Raw genomic sequence first — 27,869 nt, 5'->3', positions numbered from 1 at the left:
CGTAGACCCCATAATATATATATATATATATATTTCCTTGATCAGCATTAAATTCTACGTCGATTTAACTATGTTCGTCCGTCTGTCTGTTGAAATCGCGATACAGTCCACATTCAACGTTGAGCTCCAAAATTTGGTAGAACAATTTGTATTGTGTCTAGAATGATTGGTATTGAAAATGATATGATAAATGATATATCCGTCCACGTTTTGGAATAGCTCCCATGTAACGGTACCTCCCGATATTCAGTATTTTGATTATTTTCGCCACATTTTTGCAAGGATTTGTCTAAAAATTCGGTGGCGAAACTTTGTAGGTATTGGTCCACATTTTTGTATAGCCCCCTTTTAACGGTACCTCCCGATATTCGGTATTTTGATGATTTTTGCCACTGCAATGGGTTCTAGCTCCGGTGGCGGAACATAGTCTTAAGGGTCCACGTTTTGGGATAGTCCCATATAACAGTACCTCCCGATATCCAGTATTTTGATTGTTTTCGCCACATTTTTGCAAGGATTTGTCTAAAAATTCTGTGGCGAAACATATGTATAGGTCCACGTCCACGTCCACGTCCACAGCCCCCATTTAACGTACACCCAAATATTCGGTATTTTGATGATTGTTGCCATATTTTTCCACGGATTTGTCTTGATTGGTATTTATAGTTCGTAATGGGTTTCTAGCTCCGGGTCCACGTTTTGGAATAGTGCCACATAACGGTACCTCCCAATATTCGTTGTTCTGATGATTTTTGCCACATTTTTTCACGGATTTGTCTAAAAATTGGTATTTGTAGTTCGTAATGGGTTCTAGCTCCGGTGACAGAACATTAAATATTTCGGTCCACGTTTTCCTATAGAGAACATATAACGATACCAACCTTTATTCGGTATTTTGATATTCCTTGTCAAATTTAAATACGAAACTGTTTCGGATTTGGTTTTAAGAAGATTTGGTAGATGACAATCCTTGAAGTGTAAAAGGTTCCCGTTTTGGTATGGATCCATAAAACGGGCTAATCCCTTAAAGTTTTTTTTTTTTTTTTGAAAAGTTTAACTGCATTGTTCAGATACTTTTATATAAAAATGTGGATGGTATTAAAAGTTCGGCCTGGCCGAACATAATGTTCTTTTACTTGTTTTCGTATCCTTTAAGCAGAACTGTCCAAAAACACACCTGCGCCCCAAGACTGATAATAGAATAGACACCTATAGTTTTTGGTGTTTATCACAATATATGCAGAGAATGAAATTATGGACCGGTCGAGGATTATTTTGTAACATGCTTATGTTTAGGACTGGAAAGAAATCTACCGTTATGCTTGTGAATAGGTTAATATTTAGCTGTTAAAGTGGTCCAGAACTTTTGTGTGAAAAATTACAAAATTTTCTCTCTATAGCGGATATATATTTTTACCAATGCTGAAGGTGACTCCTGGCCCGTATACTGATGTCTTTCTATCTGACATATGATGCAGTCAGATTACGATGGGTTAAATAAATGAATAAGAGAGTTTACATATTTCAATACTTCCATTTGAACGAGGATAGGTTGATTTTAGTGAAAAGGGAATCTATTGAGGCCTTAACGAAAATGATGGTGGTATAGGGTATAACATGATCCATGGACTCGCCCACCTATAGCCATTGCATGCTTGTTTTTGTTGTGATTATTGACCTGTCTTTGATCGGCGATATCGGAAAACATTTCTACATTACGATTCAATTGTTGGGCCTTCCTTCATCTTGGGTTAAAACTCAAAAGAAAAAATTATATAAATTTAGATAGGGATTTTAAAAAATCGTAAGTAACTCCCGGATTCTCTTTGAAGAATGAGTCTAAAGCTTTCTTAAGCGAAATTTTGAAATAAAATTTCCTCCACACGAATTTTTGTTTCGAAAAGTTCCGCTATTATAGGACACTTTCTTGATGTCATAACCGCCTCCCCCACATGAATGATAGCTCATTGAATCCTTTTGAAGTTTACATAAAACCAATAATGACTGTTTCTCTCTCTCTGTCCCATGCGACAATTGTCCACACACATCCTTCTCAACGGCATTTTGCTGAAAGTTGAGCATGTGAAATAAAAATTTATGAATATAATCCGCTTACGTTGCCAAGTTTCGGGGCAATTTGTTGGAAGTGGTAGAATGAAGAATATATAATACGCACAAACAAATAACTGTTTTGGCGTGGAATCTGCTTATCAGGAAACAAACACAAAAATAATACTCCACACACACACACACACACGTATTAATAGCTGGCATGCAGATGAAACAAAAATGATATTTCCCACACCAATACTACCTTGAAATAGACATTCGCACATATTTTTGTAACTAAATTCCAATTTGTTTCGTTCTGATTGCAGGATAGCGCCAGGCAGTGAATAAAAATGACCCAAAGCACCCAACTGGGGCTGGCAAAGCAACAACAACAACAACCAAATCCAAATAGAAAGTAACACCGCAAAGGCATCAGCTTTGCAGGACACCACACGAAATACGGCAAGGACCTCACTAGCGGCCGAGATAACATCAAATAAAGCCATTTTAATTGCAACCACACGAGACGAATCGAAGACGAAAGACATTCGGCAGGAGTTATGAACATGTCCAAACGAATTATTCTACCACTCGGCGAGTTGTAATAAAAACGGATTAATAGAGGAAACGAAAAAATACCTCCTCCTCCTCCTCGTCTTCGCTTCCAGAAGAAGATTTTAATTCAATTCGAAATCCTAACTTCAGAGATCTTTAATTAATAATTTATTTGTTTGCAATAAATAAAAATCCACCTCCAAAACAACAAAAACAATAAAACGTGTGAAAAACCCGGAGAAACGAAGAAAAGTGATATCGGCGCACACACACACACAAGCTCACATGGTGAAAAAAAAATCACGGATACTCCCCGAGTTGTGTTAACGCGAACGCAGTGTGAAACATTAGAACGCCCACGGTGAATCCTTAGAGGATACAAAACTTTTCCCAACGTGATAGCACAGTGAAAACCCACCCACATTCCAGGGAAGAGAACAAAAGCCACGAACGAGAGTGAATTTTAAAAACACAAACCCGAAAAAAAATCAAAGTAACAAAACCAAAAACGACGCTGAAAAGTTACAAAGCTAAGCAAAAATGAAGGGTTTGACGGCGATTAAAGAGAAAGCCACGGGAGTCCTTGGTGGGTAAGTATCGCATGACAAAGCTATTCGTCCGACAACATTAACAGCAACACAAACAAATATAAAAAATGATGATGATGATGATTTCCTTTTTATCCTTATGAATTATGATTATCGATGATGTGTTCTCAGTCGCCAGGCGTATTGCTTTCTCCCTTGCCATTTGTTAGAAGAAAGAGGAGTTGGGGGAGATAAATTTAATTTAACGGACCACTGAATGACCAGCCATTCAAAACGAATGGAATTTTGGAAAATTTCTGATTATGTTGTTAGTCATGGTTTAGAGTTGGCTAAAGTTGAGGGTGTTCAGAATTTTTGTAAAGTGAGTTCAAAAAAGAGTCATAAATTTAAAGGTTGTTACAAAATCATCCATGAAATAAGTTTGGCTTTTCATAATTCGAACTATATTGAAGAAGCTACGAGAGCTTTTTATACTGCTTAATAAATTCACAAATGAAATATACATAGACGATTTTAGCCCGAACAAGTAAAAACGCAACTTTGAATACCCTCCACCATTTGGAACTAATTTGGAAATTTTCAAAAAAAAAAGTAAATAAATAAAAAATAAATTCCGTTAAAAATTCTGTTAAAATCTTAAAAATACCAAATATAGCCGTTATTTTCCATTAAAAATAAATTCCGTTAACAATTCGGTTAAAATCTTAATAATACCAAATATAGCCATTATATTAAGGTCTATACCAAGACGTGGACCTGCATAGGTAACTTTTGCCAATACAATAATTAATTACAAAACTTGAAAAAAATCGGTAAATAATCTAGCTAAAATCATCAAAATACCGAATATAGGGAGGTACCGTTATATCTGGGCTATACGAAGACCTGGACCTGCATAGACAATTTTCTATGAACTATTAGGAACTTCTCATACGAAATTCTAAACAATTTCGGTGAATTTTGTACCTAAAATCGAATATAAAGAGGTACTGATATAAGATCTGGACATGCATACACAATTTTTTTATCATAGATCGTAGTTCCCATTACGAACTCTAAATATTAAATTTAAAATAAGTCCGGTGAATAATGCCGCTAAAATCATCATAATATCGAATATTGGGAGGTACCCTTATATGGAGGCTATACGAAGACGTGGGCCTGCATACGTAGTTTTTTGTCATAGTTACGACCTATGACAAAAAAAAAACCTACGAATTCTAAATACGAAATTTGAAACAACTCCGGTGAATAATGTAGCTAAAATCATCAAAATACCGAATATAGGGAGGTACCGTTATATCAGGGCTGTACGAAGACCTGGACCTGCATAGAGAATTTTCTGTCACAGGCTGTAGTATCTCTCTTTATATCTTCATATACGAATTATAGTCAATGTCGGTGAATAATGTACCTAAAATCGTCAACGTATCGAATATAGGGAGATACTAATATATGGCGTTTATACGAAGACCTGGACCTGCATACGTAATTTTTTGTCATATGCTGTAGTATCCATTACGATTTCTTAATACGAAATTTGAAACAACTCCGGCGAATAATGTCTCTAAAATCGTCAAAATACCAAATATGGTCTCGTTGTATGTCGACTATATGATATCATGACCTATATAGACATTTCCCTTCCAGGGGGTAAAGTGCTTAGAAAGAACTTCCCGTATGGATTTTTAGACAGTTCCATTGAAAAATGGAGTTTCAATCATCAAAATACCGAATATAAGGTGGTATCGCTGATGACATTGTGGACCTATATAGACAACCCTCTTCCGGGAGGGTAAAGCACTTAGAAGGAACTCCTTTTGTGGATTTTCAGACAATTTCATTGAAAAATGTACCTTAAATCATCAAAATACCGAATACTGTGGGGTAACTTTATATGTAGGCTTTACAATATCGTGGACCGATATAACCCATCTTCTAATTCTATTCGGTTTGACTCTAGCGTGATTACAACAGATGGTCAGACGGAGGGACGGACAGGTCTACGCTGATCAAGAGTATATATACTTTGTTATGTGTAAAATTATTATTTCGATGAGTTAAAAATGGAATGACAAACTTAATATACCCTCCATAATATGTATGGTGGAGGGTATAAAAATTCCGTAAAACATATTCCTAAAACTGTGGCTCTAAAAAATCTTGAAAAATAGTTGAGGTAATTTCCGCTACTAGCAATGAAAGTTCTGGGAAATTCACTAAAAATCTCCACGATTACATCTTTAATGGGCCATGTAAAAATATTTTCATAAAATCCACTATTTTATCATTAACAGTCCTTAATGTCGAGAGTTAATAACGAGAGTCGCTGATAGAGTGCAGGATATATGTACAAAGGGTTTTTAGTTTTTTGGGAGTCCTTAAAGATATATTTTAAATACACTATAATAGCTTAGATACCCTATGAAGAATAAATAAAAAATACACCATTTTAGCCTGAAGAGTACTTGAGAATTATTTTAAAAATCATTAAGCTTTAAGAATCCTAGAAGAATTATTTTTAAAAAGTCATTGAAAATATTTGAGGGATTAATTTTTAAAATCCAAGGTGATTTCCTTAAGAGTCCTTCAAATATATTCTGAAAAAATCACAATTATATTCCCGATCGTCCTGAAAAAGATACACTAAAAATCCATGATTTAAGAATACAATCATGGAAAAATATTTAAAAAATGGAATTCATAGTGGATTAGTCTATGCCAAATTTTCCAAAATTTATTTCTTTCTTAAAAATCCGTGTTGTGTGTAGATCTTTCCAAACCCCCTATTGGTCATCGAAAAAATTTAAAACAATTACAATTAGTTCTTGAAAAAATATTTTAAAAAAAATTGATTCGAAAAATATGTGTGATCTTTCAAACATTATAAAAAATCCACGTTTTATCCTTAATATTTAAACAAAAATAAAAAATATATATGGTCCTTGAAACAATCTTCTTTAAATATGACAAAAGTCCATGAAAAATGTTCTTTAACAATGCCTTGAAAAATATTCCTGAAAGTTTGGTCCTTTTAAAATATTTTTTAAAAAATTCAAGATGGGTTCATGAAAAAAGTTTTTAAGGCATCCTTGTTTGTCCTTGAAAACCTTTCCTAAAAAAATATTAGTGAATTATTCTTAAAAATCTAAGTTTGGCCAACGAGAAAATATTTAAAACAATCCTTGAAAGATCTTCTGAAAAACATTTAAAAATATATTTCTGTGTGTAGTCCTTAATATATATTTTTAATAACAAGTTAAAAACCAGTAAAGAAAGTCTTAAAGTCGGTCGGGGCCGACTTTATGATACCCTACACCACTTTCCTAATTTAGTATAGCTGCGCATAACAATTAAAAGTTTTTATCGGAGAATTCAATCATACACTCTATGATTATAATTATAATTTAAAGTTCAAAGGACTAAATATGCCGAAGCATTTGTACCTTTTAAATTCGGACTTGTATTGCCCATTTGGTGCAAAATTAATTTGAAATCATATAAAGATATATATATGGGAGCTCTATCCAAATCTGAACCGACCTCTATAAAATTTGGCAAAGATATTTCTGAGGTGTATTTGATATATTTCCCCAAATATTGTTGTTACAGAGTGCATATTACGGCTGCGGTGGACAAAAATAACAAATCGGATGAACAATATATATGGGAGCTATAGCTACATCTGAATCGATCTTCACCAAATTTGGCATACTAGCTTCTAGACTCAATTCGGTCTTATATGTCGAATTCCATCCCATTTGGACAAATATTCGACGTTTGGTGTACAATAAAAGGTAAATCGGACGAAGTTATGTATGGGAGCTATATCCAAATCTGAACCGATCTCGATAAAATTTAGCAAAGGTATTTCTTAGCTGCATTTGATATATTTCCCCAAATATTGTTGTTACAGAGTGCATATTACGGCTGTGGGCAACAAATACAACAAATCGGGTGAACAATATATATGGGAGCTATAGCTATATCTGAACCAATCTTCACCAAATTTGGCATACTACCTTCTAGACTCAATTCGGTCGTATGTGCCAAATTCCATCCCATTTGGATAAATATTAGACGTTTGGTGTACAATAAAAGGTAAATCGGACGAAGTTATGTATGGAAGCTATATCCAAATCTGAACCGATCTCGATAAAATTTAGCAAAGGTATTTCTGAGCTGCATTTGAAATATTTCCCCAAGTATTGTTTTTACAGAGTGCATATTACGGCTGCGGAGGACAAATATAATAAATCGGATGAACAATATATATGGGAGCTATAGCTATATCTGAACCGATTTCCATTAAATCTGGCATACCATTTTCAGGCCTAATTTTGTTGTATATGCAAAATTCCATACTATTCGGGCTGGTATTACACGTTTGGTGTACAATAAAAGGCAAATCGGACGAAGATATATATGGGAGCTATATCAAATTTTTTTACCGATTATCTCCAATTTCAATAGGGTTCGTCCTTGGGCCAAGTAAATGTTGGTTGGAAAATTTAATCTCAGTCGGATAATAAATGCGACCTGCATTTTGTTCACAAGAAAACATGGACGAACGGACTGACATGCATAAATCAACTCAGAAAGTGGTTATATGCAGATCATCAAAAGGAACTATGGGTCTATCTCGCCTCCTTCCCCATGTTACAAACAAATGCACAAAGTCATAATACCCTGACCACCTTGTGGTGTAGGGTATAATAAAAAAATTAAATCCGTTAAAAATTCTGTTAAAATGTTAAAATACCAAATAAAGCCGTTATATTGGGGTCTATGGACCTGCATAGGCAACTTTTGCCATTACAATATTCAAATACGGAACTTGAAAAAAAATCCAGTGAACAATGTAGCTAAAATCATCAAAATACTGAATATAGGAAGGTACCGATATATCTGGGTAATATAGACAAATTTCTATCTATAATTTTTGCCATAGGCTGTTATACCCACTACGAATAGTAAATACGAAATTTTAAAACAACTCCGGCGAATAATGTCCCTAAAATCGTCAAAATACCGAATGTGGGGAGGTACCGTTATATGGGGCTATACGATATCGTGGAGCGATATAGTCCATCATCAAACTGCCTCTGGACAAAAGACTGATCTGTGCAAAATTTTAGCTTCGTATTCTTTATTTGTTTAGAATCTAGCGTGATTTCGAATGATGAACTTAATATTCCTCCAAACTATGTATGGTGGAGGGTAAAAAAATTCCCTAAAAAATTTTCTTGAAACTTCTCAACTATGACTTTAATAAATCTTGAAAAATAGTTAAGAAAATGCCCCTTATTAGCTATGAAAATCCTGGGAAATTTGCTAATAGCTTCCACGATTATATCTTTAACAGGCCATGTATCTGGAAGAATGGAGTAAAAATAGAAAAGTAGTGAGATAACGGACTGACAGTCTGTCTGATATTCAACGCCCAGACTAATTTAGAATATTAAAATTTTGCACGAGGGCGTTCTTAAAGTGTAGGCGTGTTATAAGGCTAAATTCTGATTAAGGGGTCCGAAAAGTACTAACATTTACTAAAAAATTAATACTTATAGTATTGGACAAACGGAATAAGGTAGATTTCTGAAAATTGGAATGAGAGATCACTGATGGAGTTCAGGATAGATGTACCAAAGAAAATTTATAACTTTAACGTTACGAAAACTGGTTAAAAGATCCACATTTGGTCCTTAGAAATGTATCTAAAAAAACCAAGTTCAATTCTTGAAAATATATTTTTAAAAACTCCACGTGTCTCCATGTCTTAGAAAAATAACTTTATAACTTTAAAAAAAATCCTGATCCTTTAAATAAATATTTAAAAAAATCATCTTCATGTCCTTGAACATTGTAATTTGTAAAAAAATCTATGTGTGGTCCTTGGAACGAATGGATAGTCCATAAAAATTATCCTTATACAAACCACGATAGGTCCTTGAAAAATATTCCTAAATATTTTGCGATCATCTCCAAAAGCAAGAGGTCGCTCTGTACCTCCAAATGTAGACTCATCTATATGATTTGCTTGTCTACGATACTTGGCTATATTCCTCAACGAAATCAGCATAAAACAAGTAAGCAAAGGCTATAGCCGTGCGGGGCCGACCATGTGATACCCTACAACACTACAATATGTTATATCCTGATCGATTATGGAAGATTTCACTTTTGAAATTATGTCACGGAGCACTGACCTGAACAGGGACATTTGCCCAATATATAAGCACTCTGTCATGCTGTTAGTTGTTGTGGTCCATTTTCCATTCAAAATGCTAGATTCCTTCCCTGTCCTCAACTCTCTTCACAGGCGTGTCAATTGGCTTCAAATGTGTGATCAGGAATTTTTTCTGTTTTTGGTTCATTTGAACATCCTAAATATTTTGCAATCATCTCCAAAAGCAGGAGGCCCCTCTGTATTTCCAAATTTAGACTCATCTATATGATTTTCTTGTCTACGATATTTGGTTATATTCGTCAACGAAATCCGCATGAAAAGCCAGAAGTTCGCCTTATGTGTATTTAGGATATCGCCTGTAAGTATTGTTGGTATTTTCCAGAGACAAATTGTGGTCCATTTCACCCGCTGTCCTAAACTCTCACTTCATGCGAGATTTCTTATCCTTTGGTTTCTATTTATAACCTTTATAACGGCTGCAAAATCAGGAACATTTTTAGTTGTTGGTCCATTTCAGCCCCTAAATATGTTGCGGACATATTTGAAAACAATAGGCCTAGCCCTTCTGAGCCTAACCCTACCCTTTTCGTGAGGATCGGACGATAATTGCAATCTGTATATAATATCCCCAACCTTTGTTGTAGGTTAAAAAAATATTACAAAATATACACTTCAAAATTATAAGTCAAATTGAAAAAATCGCATGCGATAAAAAATATGAAAAAATAAAAAAAAAATCACAAAATGTTTATACTTTTATGCCAAGAGGACATTCTGAATTGACAACATTTGTCAAAATCGGTCCAGCCATTCTTGAGATATAAGCATTCTAACTAACATCCCCTTCCTTTGTATATACATATTGTATATATTTCGCTATATATATCCGATATATTTACTATCGGCATCTACGTAACGGTCAGAATTGACCTTTTCGTGATTTCGTCGGGATTAAAAATATTCGCGGTTGAATGGGAAATTTGACTTTTATTTAACACAAATGTTATGGTGTATTTCATGCACTAAATATTGCCCGATGACCAATAAAATTGGAAGGCTTCTGCCCAGGCTTAAGCTCTAGCCCAATGTTAAGTTCCGCTTCGATTGGTCCATAATTGCGATCTGTAGAGCAACTACAAAATCAGGAAATTTTTCAGTTTTTGGTCCATTTCAACCCCTAAATACTATGCGAACATCTCCAAAAGCAATGGGGTTCTATTTTGACCAAAACCCCACCTTCATTTTGAATTTCGTAAGGATCGGGCCATAATTGCGACCTGTAGCGTGATTGCAAATTAACACGGACAGGCGGACGGACGGACATTTATTGCTATATCGACTCAGCTCGGCGAGATAGAAAGATCCTTTCCTATATGGGATACCAATATTTGGAGATGTTACATAATTTTTGGTCCAATCAAACAAGTAATACCCCCTACACATAGTGTTGTATGCCTTGGATAATTATATGTTTAAATATCTACGATTATAACCTTAACAGGCCTTGAAGAATTATTTGGAAATAAAAACCTAATATGGTAAGCAATGGCGATAGACGTGCGGGCCGAACATTTGATACCACCCTCAACACTATAATATATTGAAAATCCCCACCAAATCCTTTTTAGTCCATTTCGTGTTTGAAATAATGCCATACCGGTGGACTATATTTAAGCCCTGTCATGATGGTTATTCAAAAAAATAAAATATGTAAAAACATTATGGTCAATTTCGACCTCTGAACATTACCCGATGTAGATCTTAATTGGGAGACTTTTGACCTGTCGTAAACTCTTTTCCCACGCAAAATTCCGCGTCGATTGCTCTCTAATTGTGACCTGTACGTCCATTAAAATATTTTATTACAAATTCACGTTGTGTGGCTTCGCTAGACCTTAAATTTATATTCTTAAAAATCTGCTCGTTACACAAGAGTCAAAAATATAAGCCTCTGGTGGTCCTTTGCAAAAATTAATCCCTAAAATATTTAAAATTTTTTAGAACTCCATATATTAACTCTTTAATGTATAACACAAATAATGGTCCAACGGTGTCTAATCGCAGCTCCAAGGTGGCAAACAAACATCAGCTCTGAGACTTCTCTGGTGCTTCCTTTTTTCACAAATCCGCATGCAATTTTCTCACACATTCTGCAACATTACCATGATTTTCATAGTAATGTCGCAGTATTTCCTAGCTCCGTTCAAGTGTACACATAACAATATTCGTACAGCGGAAAAATAAGTTATTTGAAATATTTTTGGGATATACTTTACGATTTGTGTCAAATACATATTCCCCTTTAAATCCAAAACATTTCACTCTGACTTGACAATAGTTTAACCCCATTCTCTATGAATGAAATAATGAAGACATTTAATTTGAATAGCGTGAAAAAAATCACGCACTTTTCATTGAGATGTCAGTCAGCTAGTCAGTCACTGACAATGGGGTCTCCTGACGCGGCGAACAAAGCCACAACTCTTTAGAAAGTGTTTATCAAACAATTTTCGTATTTAAATGTATAAATGATTTCCATTGTTCTGGAAATACACAAAACGAATACTCCTATTCGACTCATTTCCATCCTTTTTTCCACTGCTGCAGACTCCTTGACGCCTTGGCTGGGTGGCTGATTTAATATCAGCGAAAACTTTTAGTGGGGAGGAGAGCTTCTTTATTCATTGCCTTTCTAACTTTCAAGTGGCGCCACAAACATTCCTCTATTTCCGTTTTTTTTTTTCTTCTTCCATTTCCATTCCTTCTTTGCCTTTCATTTCCATGAGTTTTGCTTTATTTGTTTGCAAATATTTCTTGAAGACTCCAAGAAAACATCGTCATCGTCCTCGTCACAGACATGACAACGCTATCGATGTCAGCTGCAGCTTCAGTTCCAGTCAGCATCATCGTCGTCATGTCCTGAATACGAAATTAAAATTTCAAGTGTTAATACAGTTAAATGATGCCGCCACCGCCGTCGCCGTGGCAACCGCACACGCTACCACATAATTTGGCCATGTTATAGGGTGCTAACTTGCCAACAGGACACGTGTGAGAGCGCCTTAGTGTGAAGGAGTAATTTTGTTGTTCGATTAACTTGTTCGGGTGAGGGGGGAGACGATGGAGATGTATTTCATCGTATCGATAGTATTTTCATTAAATTTGGCATTTAGGTAGGTGTAAATGCCTTGACTGTCAGAGTAACTGGGTGACTGACTGTCTGTTCGTCTTTGAAATCCTAATGAAATTTTATTGTTCGCTCGTGTTCGTTCGCCTGCCGCCGCATTGTGTTATGGCTTCGTATTGACATTGAAATTCAATTTGTTTTTAATTATTCTCAAGGATTTCTAATTGAAATTTATCACTGTGTTCGGGTGGATGTGAAAGAATTTACATACACAGAAATGAGAAGGAATTTTAGAGAAGGAGGGCGGGAAATAAGTTGGGAATACATCTAAAGAAAATTTTTAAAATCTTTTTTTCATGGATATTTAAATAAAACAAATTTAGGAAAATTAAAATTTTTTCGGGGCCAGCAGACCGGTTTTTTAAAAAAGACCTACAAACGTGGATTTATTAAAAAAAAGTAGGACAATTTTTCAAATTTTGTAAGGTCCATCACAGGGGAAATTTTTAAGAATTTGTTTAAGGATCATAAGACGTGGACTTTAAAGAGTATCTTTTGAAATTTAAAGAAATTCAAGACTTAGATTTCCTAAATATTTTTAAGGATTAGAAGATGTAGATTTTTCAGAGCATTTATTCAAGGACTATAAGACCTTAGGTTTTTAAAAAATATTTGTCGAGAAAATTTCTTCAAGGATCAGAGGAAAATTCAAGGACCAGCAGACTAAGAACCAGATGGCGCTAAGTTTATGATTGGCTAAAAAGTTTGTAACACATGAAAATATTGGCCCTATATCCACGATGTTATATATCAATCTTCCTATGCCGACGAGGTGAGTCGATCTAGTTATGTGTTCCCATCCGTCCGTCCGTGTGTCCATTTTACTTTGTAAATAATACAGGTCGAAATTCCCATCCGATAATTACGTATTTTGCATGCAATTGGGGTTAGAGTCAGAATAGAAGCCTAATCCAAAACAACCAGAAACAAAAAAGTTAAAAAGTATCAGTCGATTTCGCCGACAGATGTACAGGGTGAGATAAAAAAACTGCAACAAAGTCAAACGCCATAATTTTAACATTTTTTTTTTAAACAATTTTATTGATTGAAAGCAAAATATATCGGAAACGGCATAAAATTTTAGAATAAGTTGAGATTTGTTCGTATTGGTCACCTTTGGCACGAATTATGGCCTTCAAACAGCCAATGAAGTCGTCACACGCTGCCCGAGTGTTGCTCTGCGGTATTTTGGCCCATTCCCGGCAAAGCGCTTGCCTGAGCTGATCGACACTTTGGTATTTTTAGTGCCAACCTTGCTTTCCAAATAACTTCAGACACAATAGTCCAAAGGATTGGTATCCGGAGATTTTTGTGGCCATTGTGCGTTGGAAATGAAGCGAGGACCCTCATTTTGTAACCATTCTTGGGTCGCGCTTGCGACGGTGCTCAGTCTTGTTGAAATGTCCAAGGTCTGCGGCCAGAATGTTTGCGTGGTCAAGGCTTTAAAACACGCTCCAGAATATTTTCGCGATAGTATTCGCCATTTATTCTGATGCCACGGTCGATTTATACGAGCGAAGAGCAACCATCGGCTGTTATGGCGGCCCACACCATCAACATGGCCGGGGTTTGAGTTCTGGTGGCACATATTCAGCTGACCTCTTTGGCAAGGCACGTAAACACGATCATTCAGTTTGTTAACAAACTGCTGGACAACGTATGTTTTCTCATCGGAGAAAAATAAATTCGGCAGTTCACCACTTTCGGCCAAGTGAAGCAACTTTTCAGCTCTTTTGAGTCTATTTTCTTTCTGTTGCGGTGTAGGTTCTTGCACTTTTTGGAATTTCAATGGCTTTACCCCAAGCTCATTTTTCAAGATTTGCCGAATGGAATATTGCGATGTGTTCAGCTCACGAGCAATTTTTCGGCCACTGCGACGAGGGTTTCGATCAAGTCGCTTCTTTACTTTTCGAACCATTTCTGCTGATGTTGCTGTTTTCTTCCATCCACTTCCTTGACGTCGGGTTACGCTACCAGTATCACGGTAACGAGCGATGGTACGAGACACCAAAGATTTATTCACATTTAAATCCTAGAGTGCTCTAACGATAGCCACTTGTGGTTTTCCAGCCAAATAAAAAAGAAATCACACTATCACGCTTGAATTCCATCAGGAATAACTTATTTTCTGGAGAATTCTCACCAAAATGCTTTTGTACGCTTGTAAACAATATAATGAGCTGTCACTGGAATAATTTAACAGCTGTCGGACGAGTGGCTGTCCCTGTATATTTATCCGATTTGAGGTTTTTTTTACACCAAATGGCTAATATCAAAAGGACTGAATTTTGGCACCTCCGACAGAATTCAGCCTCAAAAGCAAGTGCTTAAAATTTTGATAAAAATTGGTTCAGATATAGTTATAACTCCATTATGTTTCATTCGATTTGGATGTTAAAGTCCCTCACATGCGTAATATGTACTCCTCCACAATGATATTTTATATATAATCCATATTTTTAATATATGATCTACTTCACATAAATACCCAATATAAACTTTTTTGCTACTTGAGCTCTACTAAATATGCATATATCTTTTAACCGCTCGGATTGTCTTAATATTATCTTGACGTGGATTCTTTTAGAATATATTTTTTTAAAACAAGCAAAACAACACAAAGTGGATTCTTAAGTCTGAATTTCAATATAATTGAGCTTCTTATATCTTTAAGACCTTTTCCCACTCCCTAAAAGCAAACACTCTTATTTACAAATTTATTGCACTTACTCATTTTTATTTTTATTCTTCCACTTTGCACCTAACAACCATCTAATTGCATTCTTTGGCACATTAAGTGTCCAGTCGCCGCATCAACACCGCATCTCCATCCTCAGCCGTGTCAATATCTCCCTCCCCCCGATATAAAGCTATAGACTTCATTTTATTTACAAAAATGTAGTTCCCGTTTTCCCTGCATCTTCATTCATCTTCTCTCGAGTAAAAAGAGATATCCATAAAATATAAAATAACGCACTTCATAATCATTTCCCTTTTCCGGCTGTTCGAAAGTTATTAAATGCACGTGCATGAAACGTGCAAGGAATTCCTTTCCGGCAAACACTTTTGTTCTCGGCGAACAAAAAACAACAACGACAATATCATTGTCGTCATCGCCACTGCTCGACAGGCCGGTGGTTGCATCCTTGGTAGCAACAGGATTTGCCAAAGGGCCGCTAGATATGAATGAAGTTCATTGTTGATTATGAACTAGACGGACTAAATGTTAGGAATCAGACAGCAAGGATCAGGAATGCCAGCGTCCATTGTCATCTTGGAGGAATCCTTTAAGGAGATATTTTTAACTCAAAAAAAAAAGATATTTGAAAATGGAAAAATCTGAAATGCACAGATCTAGGTGTCTTCTGAGGGTCCTTGGAAAACATGTTATTTAAAAAATCCACGTTCTATTGGCCCATAAAAAATATTCTTTAAAAAATTCACATGCTGTTCATCCTTCGAAAAAATATTATTGTTGAAAAATCCACTTTTTAACTGGTCCTTGGAAAAAATATTTTATAAAAAATTCACATGCTGTTCATTCTTGGAAAAACTATTTTTTCCAAAATCCACGTTTCAATTGGTCCTTGGATTTTTTTTAAAAAGGCACGTTCTGCTTGTCCTTGGCAAAAATCGACATGCTGTTAAAAAATCGACATTTCAATTGGTCTTTGGAAAAAATATTTTTTTTTAAAAAAAATCACATTTCAATTGGTCCTTGGAAAAAATATTTTTTTCAAAAATCCACATTTCAATTGGTCTTTGGAAAAAATATTCTTTAAAAAAATCCACATTTCAGTTGGTCCTTGAAAAAATATTTTGGTCCTTGAAAAATATTCTTTAACAAATTCAATTTGGTAGTCCTTTAAAAAAATATTCTTTAAAAAATCCATGTTCTGTTGGTCCTCAGAAAAATATTTTTTTAGAAAATCCACGTTCTGTTGGTCCTTTTCAAAAATATTCTTTAAAAAATCCACGTTCAGTTGGTCCTTGAAAAAAAAAATTCTTGTAAAAGATCCACGTGTCTGCGGGTATTTTTTCTGTTGGTCCTTAAAAAATATTTTTTTTTTAAATCCACGTTTCTGTTGGTCCTTGAAAAATATTTTTTTAAATCCACGTTTCTGTTGGTCCTTGAAAAAATATTCTTTAAAAAATCCATGTTCTGTTGGTCCTTGAAAAAATATTCTTTAAAAAATCCATGTTCTGTTGGTCTTTAGAAAAAATACTTTTTAAAAAATTCACGTCCTGTTTGTCCTTTTAAAACGTATTCTATAAAAAATCCAGGTCTCTTGATCCTTGAAAAAATATTGTTGTGCTTGTCTGTTTCATTCCGGAACACTTCAGATATTTGTTAGCACATTTGAATTTCTCACTTAAAGCATTCCAAACTCCGATAAAAAACGACAAAATGACTTCATATTGATGTCTACATGATAGTCTCTGGATTTGTGGAGAAAGTTTCGTCACCAATGATATCTTCATGCTTCAATTATTTATATTTATGACACAGATAATAGACAATATAAGTATATTCCACAACATGCCAATAATTTTTCCTTTTTTTTTTTTTTTTGCTTGCATTTTATGGCATTTTTCTCAAACGCCAACGAGTAGGACGTGCGAATGTTTGTTAGTTTGTGTGGTGGTCTAAAAATTTGTGTTATTTTATCCATTACGCTTTCACTTTGTGCGAAGTTATAAATGGTCGCGTTCCGAAGCTTAATGGATGGCGAGACTGGGTCTTAGACCGATTTTTTTTGTGTGTTTCTAAAACTTTGCCGCCAATTTTAAGTCAATTTGCAAAGGACATGATTTTTTTCACAGAAAAGGACAATTTGCTTGTCGTTTAAGTGCATGCAAGGAAGTTGGTGCCACTATTTAATCAATCAGTTTTTGATATTCCAAAAGGAAAATTCTTAAAAAATATACAATTGTACATAAGAGATATTCTAGATTAAAAAAACTAAAATAATACAGCTTCAAACGGTAACACAATAAAATTTATTGATCCGAAGATTCCCCAAACAAAATATCCGCATGACTTACATACGTCCAATTTTAGGCTTGCAAAATTTTTATAAAATCACTTTAGAAAATTATTCTTAAAGGACCTCTATTAACTCTACCTCTAAGTTTGCTTGCTCCTTAAAATTATACAACAAGGATAACGTTTTAATTAAAAAAAGTCAACGAATTCAACTTTGTTGTTGTTAAAGCTCTGTTGACACTTTTAACATCTTCATACAAATTTCATAATTAAAAAAAAATTAAAAATAGTTGATTAAGCTCTGTTGGCCCTAGAACATTTTCGGAAAAAGTATACGATTATGGCTCCATTGCTCCCTGAAAACATACTCTGACAACTCAACACAAAAGTACCTCTGTTGGTCCTACAATTAAAAAATCTTAAAAAACGGCGATTTATACCTAGTCCTAATAAATAATCCTATATATTCCATGTTTATAGCACCGTTGGTCCTTGAAAAAATATCCCTAAAAAATCCATGTTTTTTAGCCCCGGTAAAAATTGGTAAAAAAATACAAGTTTATGTTTAGATGATCCCCAAAAAGTATTCTGAAAAATTTATGATGATGATTTTGGTTGGTCATTAAAGAGAGTATTCTTTAAACCTTTACGTTTATGCTTCGTTGGTTCTTGAACGAATAACACGCAAAATTCCGTGATTACAGCTCTTTTGGAGATTGGTTCTTGAAAAATATTCTTAAAAAAAATCCAGTTCAGAATTAAAGTTTTTCTGGTCATTGAAGAAATATTGGCTTAACTCTAGTTTAGTAAAAACTCTTCAATTTTTTTTTAACTTTTTCCAGTGGTAGATATTTTTACCATGATTCGGGGAATTACTTTTTTCTTAGGGGACGGACCCGGGACTCCAGATTTTTGACCCGAAAGTTCGCGTTCAAGACCCGGACTAGGCCCGGATCCACTTACCCGATGTAGGCAATATAGGTAAGCTTATGAGCATACCTATCCAACAAGTACTTACATGATGGGGTAATTTTTAATCGGTTCGGTAGTTATAGTAAAATTATCGATTTTTTGGATCCGAATTTTTTATAAAACCCCCAAAAGTCGAAAAAAGATACCAAATTGATACCAAATTATTGCTGACACGCTTAACTTTCCAAAATGCTACAATTTTTACTAAAACCTTTTCTGGGTCCAGAGATGTGGGTCGTTACACCCGCATAACCCGATTCTAATCAGTTCACTAAAATTATGTTTTTAATAAAAACAAGTTAAAAGCAGTAGGTTCGGCCGGGTCCAACTTTGAATACCCTCCACCATTTGGAACGAATTTGGAAATTTTCAAATATAAAATCCTTAAAAAATTCTGTTAAAATTTTAAAACTACCGTAGACCAACAAAGGCTTCGTTTGTCATAAGCCATTACCTTGTTCAAATTCGAAACTTAAAATAAGCGGTGAATAATGTAGCTGAAATCATCAAAATATCGTATATAGGGAGGTACCGTTATATCGGAGCTGTGCGAAGACCTGGACCAGCATAGACAATTTTCTGTCACAAGCTATAGCATCCATTACGAACGTCAAATACGACATCTCAAACAATTTCGGAGGGTATAGTACCTAAACTCGTCAAAATACCGAATATAGGGAGGTTCTGATATATGGGGCCTATACATGAACCTGGACCTGCATAGACAATTTTCTGTCACAGACTGTAGTTCCCATTACGAACTCTAAATACGTAATTTAAAACAATTCCGGTACATAATGTCGCTAAAATCGTCAAAATACCGAATATAGGGAGGTACCGTTATATGGGGGCTATAGAAGACGTGGATCTGCGCAGATAATTGTCTGTTTTAGGCTGTAGTATTCATTTCGAACTTCAAATAGCAAATTTTAAACAATTCCGGTGAAATCGCTAAAATCATCAAAATACCGAATATCGGGAGGTACCGTTGTATGGGGGCTATACGAAGACGTGGACCTGCACAGATATTTTTCTGTCATAGGCTGTAGTATCCATTTCGAACTTCAGTAACCAAATTTGAAACAATTCCGATGAATATTGTCGCAAAAATCATCCAAATACCGAATATCGGGAGGTACCGTTATATGGGGGCTATACGAAGACGTGGACCTACATAGCCCATTTTCAATACCAAAAGTTCTGCAGACATAATATACATTTGAGTAAAATTTTATTAATCCACTTCAATTCGTTCGGAAGCTAGAGTGATTTCCACAGAGAGACAGACGGATAGACGGACAGACATCGATAAATCGACATAGAATTTTATACTGATCAAGAATATATATACTTTGTGGGGTCTAAAATGTACATTTCGAGGTGTTACAAACGGAAACTTAATATACCTTCCATACTATGGTGGAGGGTATAAAAATCTAGTTTGTCCACAATAAGGGCTCTATTGGTTGGAGCAAAACCGGATTATCAATTGTCTTTCTATGCAGAAAATATATTTTTTGAAAATGTCATCCTTTTGTGGGGTGCACTGATAAGGAGTGCACCAATATTGCCCATCTCCGAACTCGATCTAAGTTTGTTAAAAATATTGATACTCTCTTCGAGAGTTATGGTGCACAATAGCCAGCCAGACAGACGGACAGGTGGACATCGCTAGATCGACTCCAAATGACCTGAAATGGATTTGGTCCAAGGAGATCAAGGGTCGAAAACCGTTATTTCGACTAGGCACGTTTTGACCTATCAAATGATACATAGGGTTTATGTCATTAAACTTATGGCTGAGGGTATAATTACCGAGATTGTGGCTATCCTCCACCTTGGGGGAACATATTTACTTTATATCCTAAATATAGGGAAAAATGTACGTTTGGTCTTTTAAAAAATATTTCAAAAATCAACCGCTTGGCCCTTTACAAATATCAAAGATGTAACGCTTGTAGCTCTTTTTACACATTCTCCAACAAAATAAATTACCTTTTTTTTGCTTCGCACAAGAAAAGGTCAGTTGTCATAACATCAGAAAAATCTCAGCTGCTGCTGCTGCTGCTGCTGAGAACATTTAATAAACAATTAAATGGCTTCATCAGTTTGTTGAAAAAGAATAAAAATTCATAATTGACCATTACTGGGGGGATGTGGAGGGAAATTACAAGCAAAGAAAACACGATACATGAATACTTAAGAATTCCGAACAATTGTTCGTGAATTGAACGGTTACCAATGATACCAAAGGCCAGTGATGGAAATGTGAACAAAAGAGATAAAACAAAACAAAAAAAGAAGAAGAAAAATTTTGGGTGGGAGAAAATCGATTGAATATTTTCCTTAGAATATGAATTTTCTTTGGGAAAATTGCTACCAAGACAACTAACAAACAACATCAGAAGCATAAGTCTCAGCACCAATGCGTTTTTTTTTTTTTTTTTTGTAATTTTTGGCTTGTTATTGATCTTGTTTTACTACTGAAGTCCTCTTCTTTCACTCTTCCTTCTTCAACCCCCCCCCCCCACTTGGTAATAAATAAAGCCTATTAGAGAATGTTCTGTCTTGTCCTTGTGGTTGGAATAATTTTGTAATAACATCATCGCCGAAGCCTCTGAATACCCACAACCCCATAAAGTAGTTGTGTTCTGTTTTATCTTCTTGTTTATTCTGAAAAAAAAAAAATATTTCACTATTTATGTGGCCTCATTTTTGTTTCTCGGCTTTCCATTTCCTCCTGCAATCTTCTGCCCTCATTTGGCATAACTATGACAGGGTATATCTATCTGTTTTATTGTCAGTGAAATATCTTTGTCTGGTTGGACTCAAAAAATAAAAATAAGGACATTGTGTTCGGAGTGTAGCCCGTTTAATGCCAGTCAGTCTGACGCCATGCCACTTATGACTTCAGACAGTTTAGTTTTTTTTGTGCGCGTGATGTCAATGCTATGGCCATTGATGCTGTGCTGAAAACGGGAAACTTTGAAATCTTTACAGACTTTATGGCAGCCAAAAGATTAAAGTTTCTTGGCGCCACAAGTCTCCGAAAAAATATTCGCTTATCTTTAGTTTTTTTTTCTTAAATGAGGGCTGGAGTTATTGCTGACTGGTTGAGGGAATTTCTAACAAATTATTGAAATTGTATTGTATAAATATGCCATAAATTGTAGAATTTATATTGGATAGTAAATGAGTGGCATGATTTTTCAATAAATCATGTCAAAATCGTATATATTTTTTCACAGGCGTCCTGCAATCTATTTATACCCATAGAATGATACAAATTTGTATTTTTTAGTGGAATTTGCAAAAGTGGTCGTATCACTCTTCTCTCCAAAAAACGACAAAAATTGGCTTTATCATAACCATTATAATTTATACAAAATAAGTCCGTAATTTTGTTACAAACCTCGCATGACCTCAGCTTCTTCTGGTACCTCCCCCAAAGTGGACTAAATTTCGAACAATGTTGATTCATATCTAAGACCAACGGAATATCATAATATTTCTATCAAATGTAGGGTAATTTTGTTAATATATAGCTTGGGGAAATCACGAATCCCATATAATACCGAGGATTTGTTTAAATTGCGCATCTTTAAATTTTTTCAAGATTGTTTATAGGCCTTCTAGAGTAAAAAAAAAATAAGGACACTCTGGTCAGGAATCATGGATTTTTTTAATAGAAGAAGAGCAAATGTCAGATTTTTTAAATATTTTTCAAGGACTTCCTGACCAGGAATCATGGTTTTTATACCCTCCAATATCGTACGGAGGGTATATTAAGTTTGAGATTCCGTTTGTAACACCTAGAAATATACATTTTAGACCTCACAAAGTATATATATATTCTTGATCAGCATAAAATTCTATGCCGATGTAGCAATGTCCGTCTGTGGAAATCACTCTAGCTTTCGAACGAAATGAAATAGTTCAATACAATTTTACTCAAATGTATATGTCTGCATGACTTTTGGTATTGAAAATGGGCCATGTAGGTCCACATTTTGGTATAGCCCTCACATAACGGTACCTCCCTATATTTGGTATTTTGATGATTTTAGCGACATTATTCACCGGAATTGTTTCAAATTTGGCATTTGAAGTTCGTAGTGGATACTACAGTCTATGACAGAAAATTGTCTGTGCGGGTCTACGTCTTCGTATAGCCCACATATAATGGTAACTCCATATTTTCGGTATTTTGGTGATTTAAGCGAAATTGTTACCTGGAAATGTTTCAATTTTGGTATTTGAATTTCGTCATGGATATTACAGCCTATGACAGAATATTATCTTTGCAGGTCCACGTCTTCGTACCGATAGTCGGTACTTTGATAATTTTAGCTTCATTGTTCACCGGAATTGGTGCATCTCTGTTATTTGAAGTTCGCTACGGATGCTACAGCCTATGACAGAAAGTTTTCTGTGCAGATCCAAATCTTCGTATAGCCCCCACATAGCGGTACTTTCCGATATTCGGTATTTTAATGGTTATGGCCACATTATTCACCGGAATTCTTTAAAATTTGTTATTTGAAGTTCGCTACGGACGCTACAGCCTATGACAGAAAGTTTTCTGTGCAGATCCAAATCTTCGTATATCCCCCACATAGCGGTACCTTCCGATATTCGGTATTTTGATGATTTTAGCGACATGATTCACCGGAATTGTTTACAATTTGGTATTTATAGTTCGAAATGCAAACTACAGCCTAAGACAGAAAATTGTGTGTGCAGGTCCACGTTTTGGTATAGCCCCCATATAATGGTACGTCCCTATATTCGATATTTTGATGATTTTAGCGACATGATTCACCGGAATTGTTTCAAATTTGTTATTTGAAGTTCGTAAAGGATACTGCAGCCTAAGGCAGAAAATTGTCTGTATAGGTCCACATTTTGGTATAGCCCCCATATAACGGTACCTCCCTATATTGATCCTCCCTATATTATTCGCCGAATTTTTTTCAAGTTTAACATTTGAATGTTGTAATGGTTTATGACAAAATTGCCTATGCAGGTCCACGTCTTCGTTGAGACCCTAATATGACGGCTACATTTGATATTTTTAAGATTTTAACAGGATTTTTAACGATTTTTTTTTTTTTTTGAAAATTGCCAAATTCGTTCCAAATAGTGGATGGTATTCAAAGTTCGGCCCGGACAAACTTACTTCTTTTTTACTTGTTTAAGTTACAATATTGTTATCCCACCATTAGTGTGATTAATGGCCTGTTCCAGAACTGCAAGAATGTAAAAATATTTACCACGATAACCGAATTTCTCTTCATGTCATCGGGAAATATTGCAAAACTAGTAGATATTTTGCAGGTTCTGGAACAGGGCATAGATTATATGATGAATAGTACAAGGTGAGATAAAAAACTTCTACAAAGTCAAACGCCATAATTTTTACTTTTTTTTTAATTTTATTGAATGAAAGTAAAAAATGTCGGAAATAACATCCAATTTTAGAATAAGTTAAGATTTGTTCGAATTGGTCCACTTTGGCACGAATTATGGCCTTCAAACGGTCAATCACACGCTGCCCGAATCTTGCTTTGCGGTATTTTGGCCCATTCCCGGCTAAGCGCATGCTTGAGGTAATCGACACCTTGGTATTTTTTAGTACCAACCTTGCTTTCAAAATACTCCAGGCACAATAGTCCAACGGATTGGTGTCAAAAGATTTAGGTGGCCATAGTGGGCTGGAAATGAAGCGAGGAACTTCATTTCGAACCCATTCTTGGGTGGCGTGTGCTAAGTGCGTTAGAATGTCCCAGATCTGCGGCAAAAATGTTTGCGTGCCCAAAGCTTTGATACACCCTCCAGAATATTTTCCCGATAATATTCGGAATTTATTCTGATGCCACGGTCAATTAATACGAGCGGAGAGCGACTATCGGCTGTTATGGCGCCAACATCATCACCATGGCCGGCGCTTGAGTTCTGGTGGGCAACCGAAGGTGCACATTTTCAGCTGACCTCTCTGGCAAGTAAACACGATCACGATTTTGTTTCTTTACAAACTGCTGGACAGCGAATGCTTTTCTACGCTTGTAAACAATATAATGAACTGTCACTGGAATAATTTTAATAGCTATCGGACGATTGGCTTAGAAATGACAGCAGTCTGAAGTTGATTGCAGTTTTTATCATCTCACCCTGTATGTAAAATTGCGACTCTTTGTGGAGGAGGTACTAGAAGGGTTTCGCAAAAATATATCACCTTCACAACGGATCTTGTATTAGGTAAAATGTTTGTATGTGTGAAATTTCTATTAGCGTTTTTTTTTCAAAATCTTGAACGCTATGTTGGGGACGTACCAAAAGAAATGGTTCGATCTATACCATAACTATATTGAGTTGTGCCAAGTCTGAATGGAGGCGAATGTTAGTTGCGCGTTTTAAGAGCTTCATGAATATTCAAAATTTTAACCCTTTGTGGGGGAGGTACAAGAAGGAGTGAACCGATACCTTCCATCTTTACAGCAGATCTTGGGTTAATAAAAATGCTGTGATTCGTATAATTTGAACGTTTTGGTTATTCAAAACTTTGACCCTTTATGGGGTAGGTACAAAAAGGAATGATCTGATCTCTACGATCTTTACAACAGATCTTGCGTTGAGGGAAATTTTGAGATGTGCCAAGTCTGAATGGAATTGGATATTATTTTGGCGTTTTATGAGCTTCATGTGTATTCAAAATGTTGACCCTTTGTGGGGAGGTACCAAAAGAAGTCGACCAATATATACCATTTTCATACTAGATTTTGTGTTGCACGTAATATTGAGATGTGAGAAAATTGATGACAATCGGGCTCTTATTTTACATTTAGTAAAAGTTATAATTATTCAAAATGTTGACCCTTTGTGTGGATGGTACATGATGGATTGGTCGGATATTCTTAATTTTCGCACGGATTTTAGAATGCAAATTTTGCGCTAAATTGAATAATCCTTTCTTTTTCTATAGCGTAAAATATTTTCGGTTAAAATGTTGACCTTTACTTGTGGAGGTCCCGAAAGTATTTGACTCTTGTTGCCCATCTCCGAACTAGATATATGTTCGACAATAATATTACGATGCACCAAATTTGGACCAAATCGGATACTCCCTTTCAGGAGTTATCTTGCGCACCAGTCAGCCAGACAGACGGATAGCATTATATCGACTCCAAATGTCCTGAAAATGATTTGGGCCAATTAGAACTAGGACCTGAAACTGTTATTTTTATGAATCACGTTTTGGCCGCATCAAATGATATATACCTCCTGTAACCATATGGCAAGGGGTATAAAAACAGTCTACCATATAAGGTGGGTAAAACAAAAATGTCTAGCAAAAGCTTCGAAAGATCTGAAAATTTCGACTTCTTTTGGCATGGTGAACTATTAACTAAAAATTAACGTTAGATTTAGAACTGTATGGCTGTGAAAACTAGGCTCTTTAAATTCTACTGCAATTTTGAAACAAAGCACACAGTAAAATTAAGAGACCTCTATCAGGACCTATAATAACCCTTTCCGAGACCTTATGCCCTCCGCTGTTATACAACCAACCTTTAGAATTTTTTTATTCTTCTTTAATTTAATAACATTGTTTGTTATTATTGATATAATATCATTGATTTCCCTCCCCTCTCTCGCCAACAATCTTCATCAATTGTCATCGACGGTTTCCATTTAACCTTTTGTCATACCAAATTTTCCCGATAAGGCGGAACAACAACCAAATCAATTTTATGTCATTAACCTTAATGCATAAAAAGTGCTCCGACGAAGGAAAAATAAAAATCACAGCAATCATGATATACAAGAGAAAGAAAATGATTCCATCGACAACTATCAATAAAAATCCATTCAACCATATACACCGCACCCCCAGAATTCCTGCCACAATAAAAAATACCCTCCACTTCCTGTTCATATTCCACAAGAATTTATATTTGTAACGGTATTCGGCATCCGTCGTATTCGTAGCACTTAATAAAATTGAATTTTATTTCAATTGAACACGTCTGTTTTGCAATCGCTTCTGCTGCTACCTTTATCGGCAATTTCCAGTTGTGCAAATGTGTGTGTTGTTGTTGTTTGACCATACAAATCCTTGATGATTCATTTAGATGAAAACATTGGATATTTTTCTCAATTGATGAGGATTATTTAGTAGATCCATCGTGGAGGGGAGGATGTTCGGTTAGTGAAGAGGGTTGTTTGGCGATAGTTACAACTGAGTGCAAATCCCTCAAGTCGTACGAACACACAACCAGGAAGATAGTAATGATTACAGGGTTTAACAGCGTGAAAATATTTATGTACTCCCAGGAGTATTTCGATGGCTTAATTTGTGTTTACATGCCGTGAGTTGCGGTTAGTGGCGGTGAAACATGCCCTTTTGGCATAGAGTGTTGCTGGAAGCAACAGGTATACACGTGGAGAATTGAGAGGGGTTCATATATGAAATACTTGTTGTAGGTCTTTAAAAGCAGATAAACCAATAACTTTCTTTTACCATAAGTACCGATGCCACCATTAGGAATAAAGTGTGCTTAATGGTCTGTTCCAGAACTGCAAGAATGTAAAAATATTTACCACGATAACCGATTTTTCCTTTATGATATCGAAAACCACTAAAGAAAGTCTTAAAGTCGGGCGAGGCCGACTTTATGATACCCTACACCACTTTGCTAATTTAGTAGAGCTCCGCATAACAATTAAAAGTTTTTATGGGAGAATTCAATCATACACGCTATGATTATAAGTATAATTTAAAGTTCAAAGGACTAAATATGCCGAAGCATTTGTATCTTTTAAATTCGGACTTGTATTGCTCATTTGGTACACAATTAATTTGAAATCGGATAAAGATATATATGGGAGCTATATACAAATCGGAACCGATCTCCATAAAATTTTGCAAAGATATTTCTGAGCTGTATTTGAAATATTTCCCTGAATATCGTTGTTACGGAGTGCATATTACGGCTGTGGGTAACAAATATGACAAATCGGATGAGCAATACATATGAGAGCTATGACTATATCTGAACCGATCTTCACCAAATTTGACATACTAGCTTCTAGACTAGACAATTCGGTCGTAAGTGCCAAGTTTCATTAAATTTGGGAAAATATTAGACGTTTGGTGCACAACCAAAGGTAAATCGGACGAAGTTATATATGGGCGCTATATCCAAATCTGATCTCGATAAAATTTAGAAAATGTATTTCTGAGCTGTATTTGATATATTTCCCCAAATATTGTTGTTACAGAGTGCATATTACAGCTGCGGAGGACAAAAATAAAAAATCGGATGAACAATATATATGAGAGCTATAGCTATATCTGAACCGATTTCGATCAAATTT

General features: G+C 35.4%; 1 protein-coding gene across 1 annotated transcript in view; it reads left to right on the top strand.

Annotated features, from left to right (window-relative positions):
• LOC101892656 (vesicular glutamate transporter 1) overlaps positions 1 to 27,869 on the top strand; it is a 53,208-nt gene that overhangs the window by 6,222 nt on the left and 19,117 nt on the right. The window contains exon 2 of the mRNA XM_005178085.4: positions 2,379 to 3,197. Within this exon, the coding sequence (XP_005178142.1) occupies positions 3,148 to 3,197 (50 nt within the window). The 5' untranslated portion in view covers positions 2,379 to 3,147. The remainder of the gene's footprint in view (positions 1 to 2,378; positions 3,198 to 27,869) is intronic.

Source organism: Musca domestica, unplaced genomic scaffold (assembly GCF_030504385.1).
Source record: "Musca domestica strain aabys unplaced genomic scaffold, Musca_domestica.polishedcontigs.V.1.1 26, whole genome shotgun sequence".
In the NCBI taxonomy this organism is placed as follows: Eukaryota; Metazoa; Arthropoda; class Insecta; order Diptera; family Muscidae; genus Musca; species Musca domestica.
The sequence above is the reverse complement of the archived record's forward strand: the minus strand, read 5'-3'. Positions and strand labels throughout refer to the sequence as shown.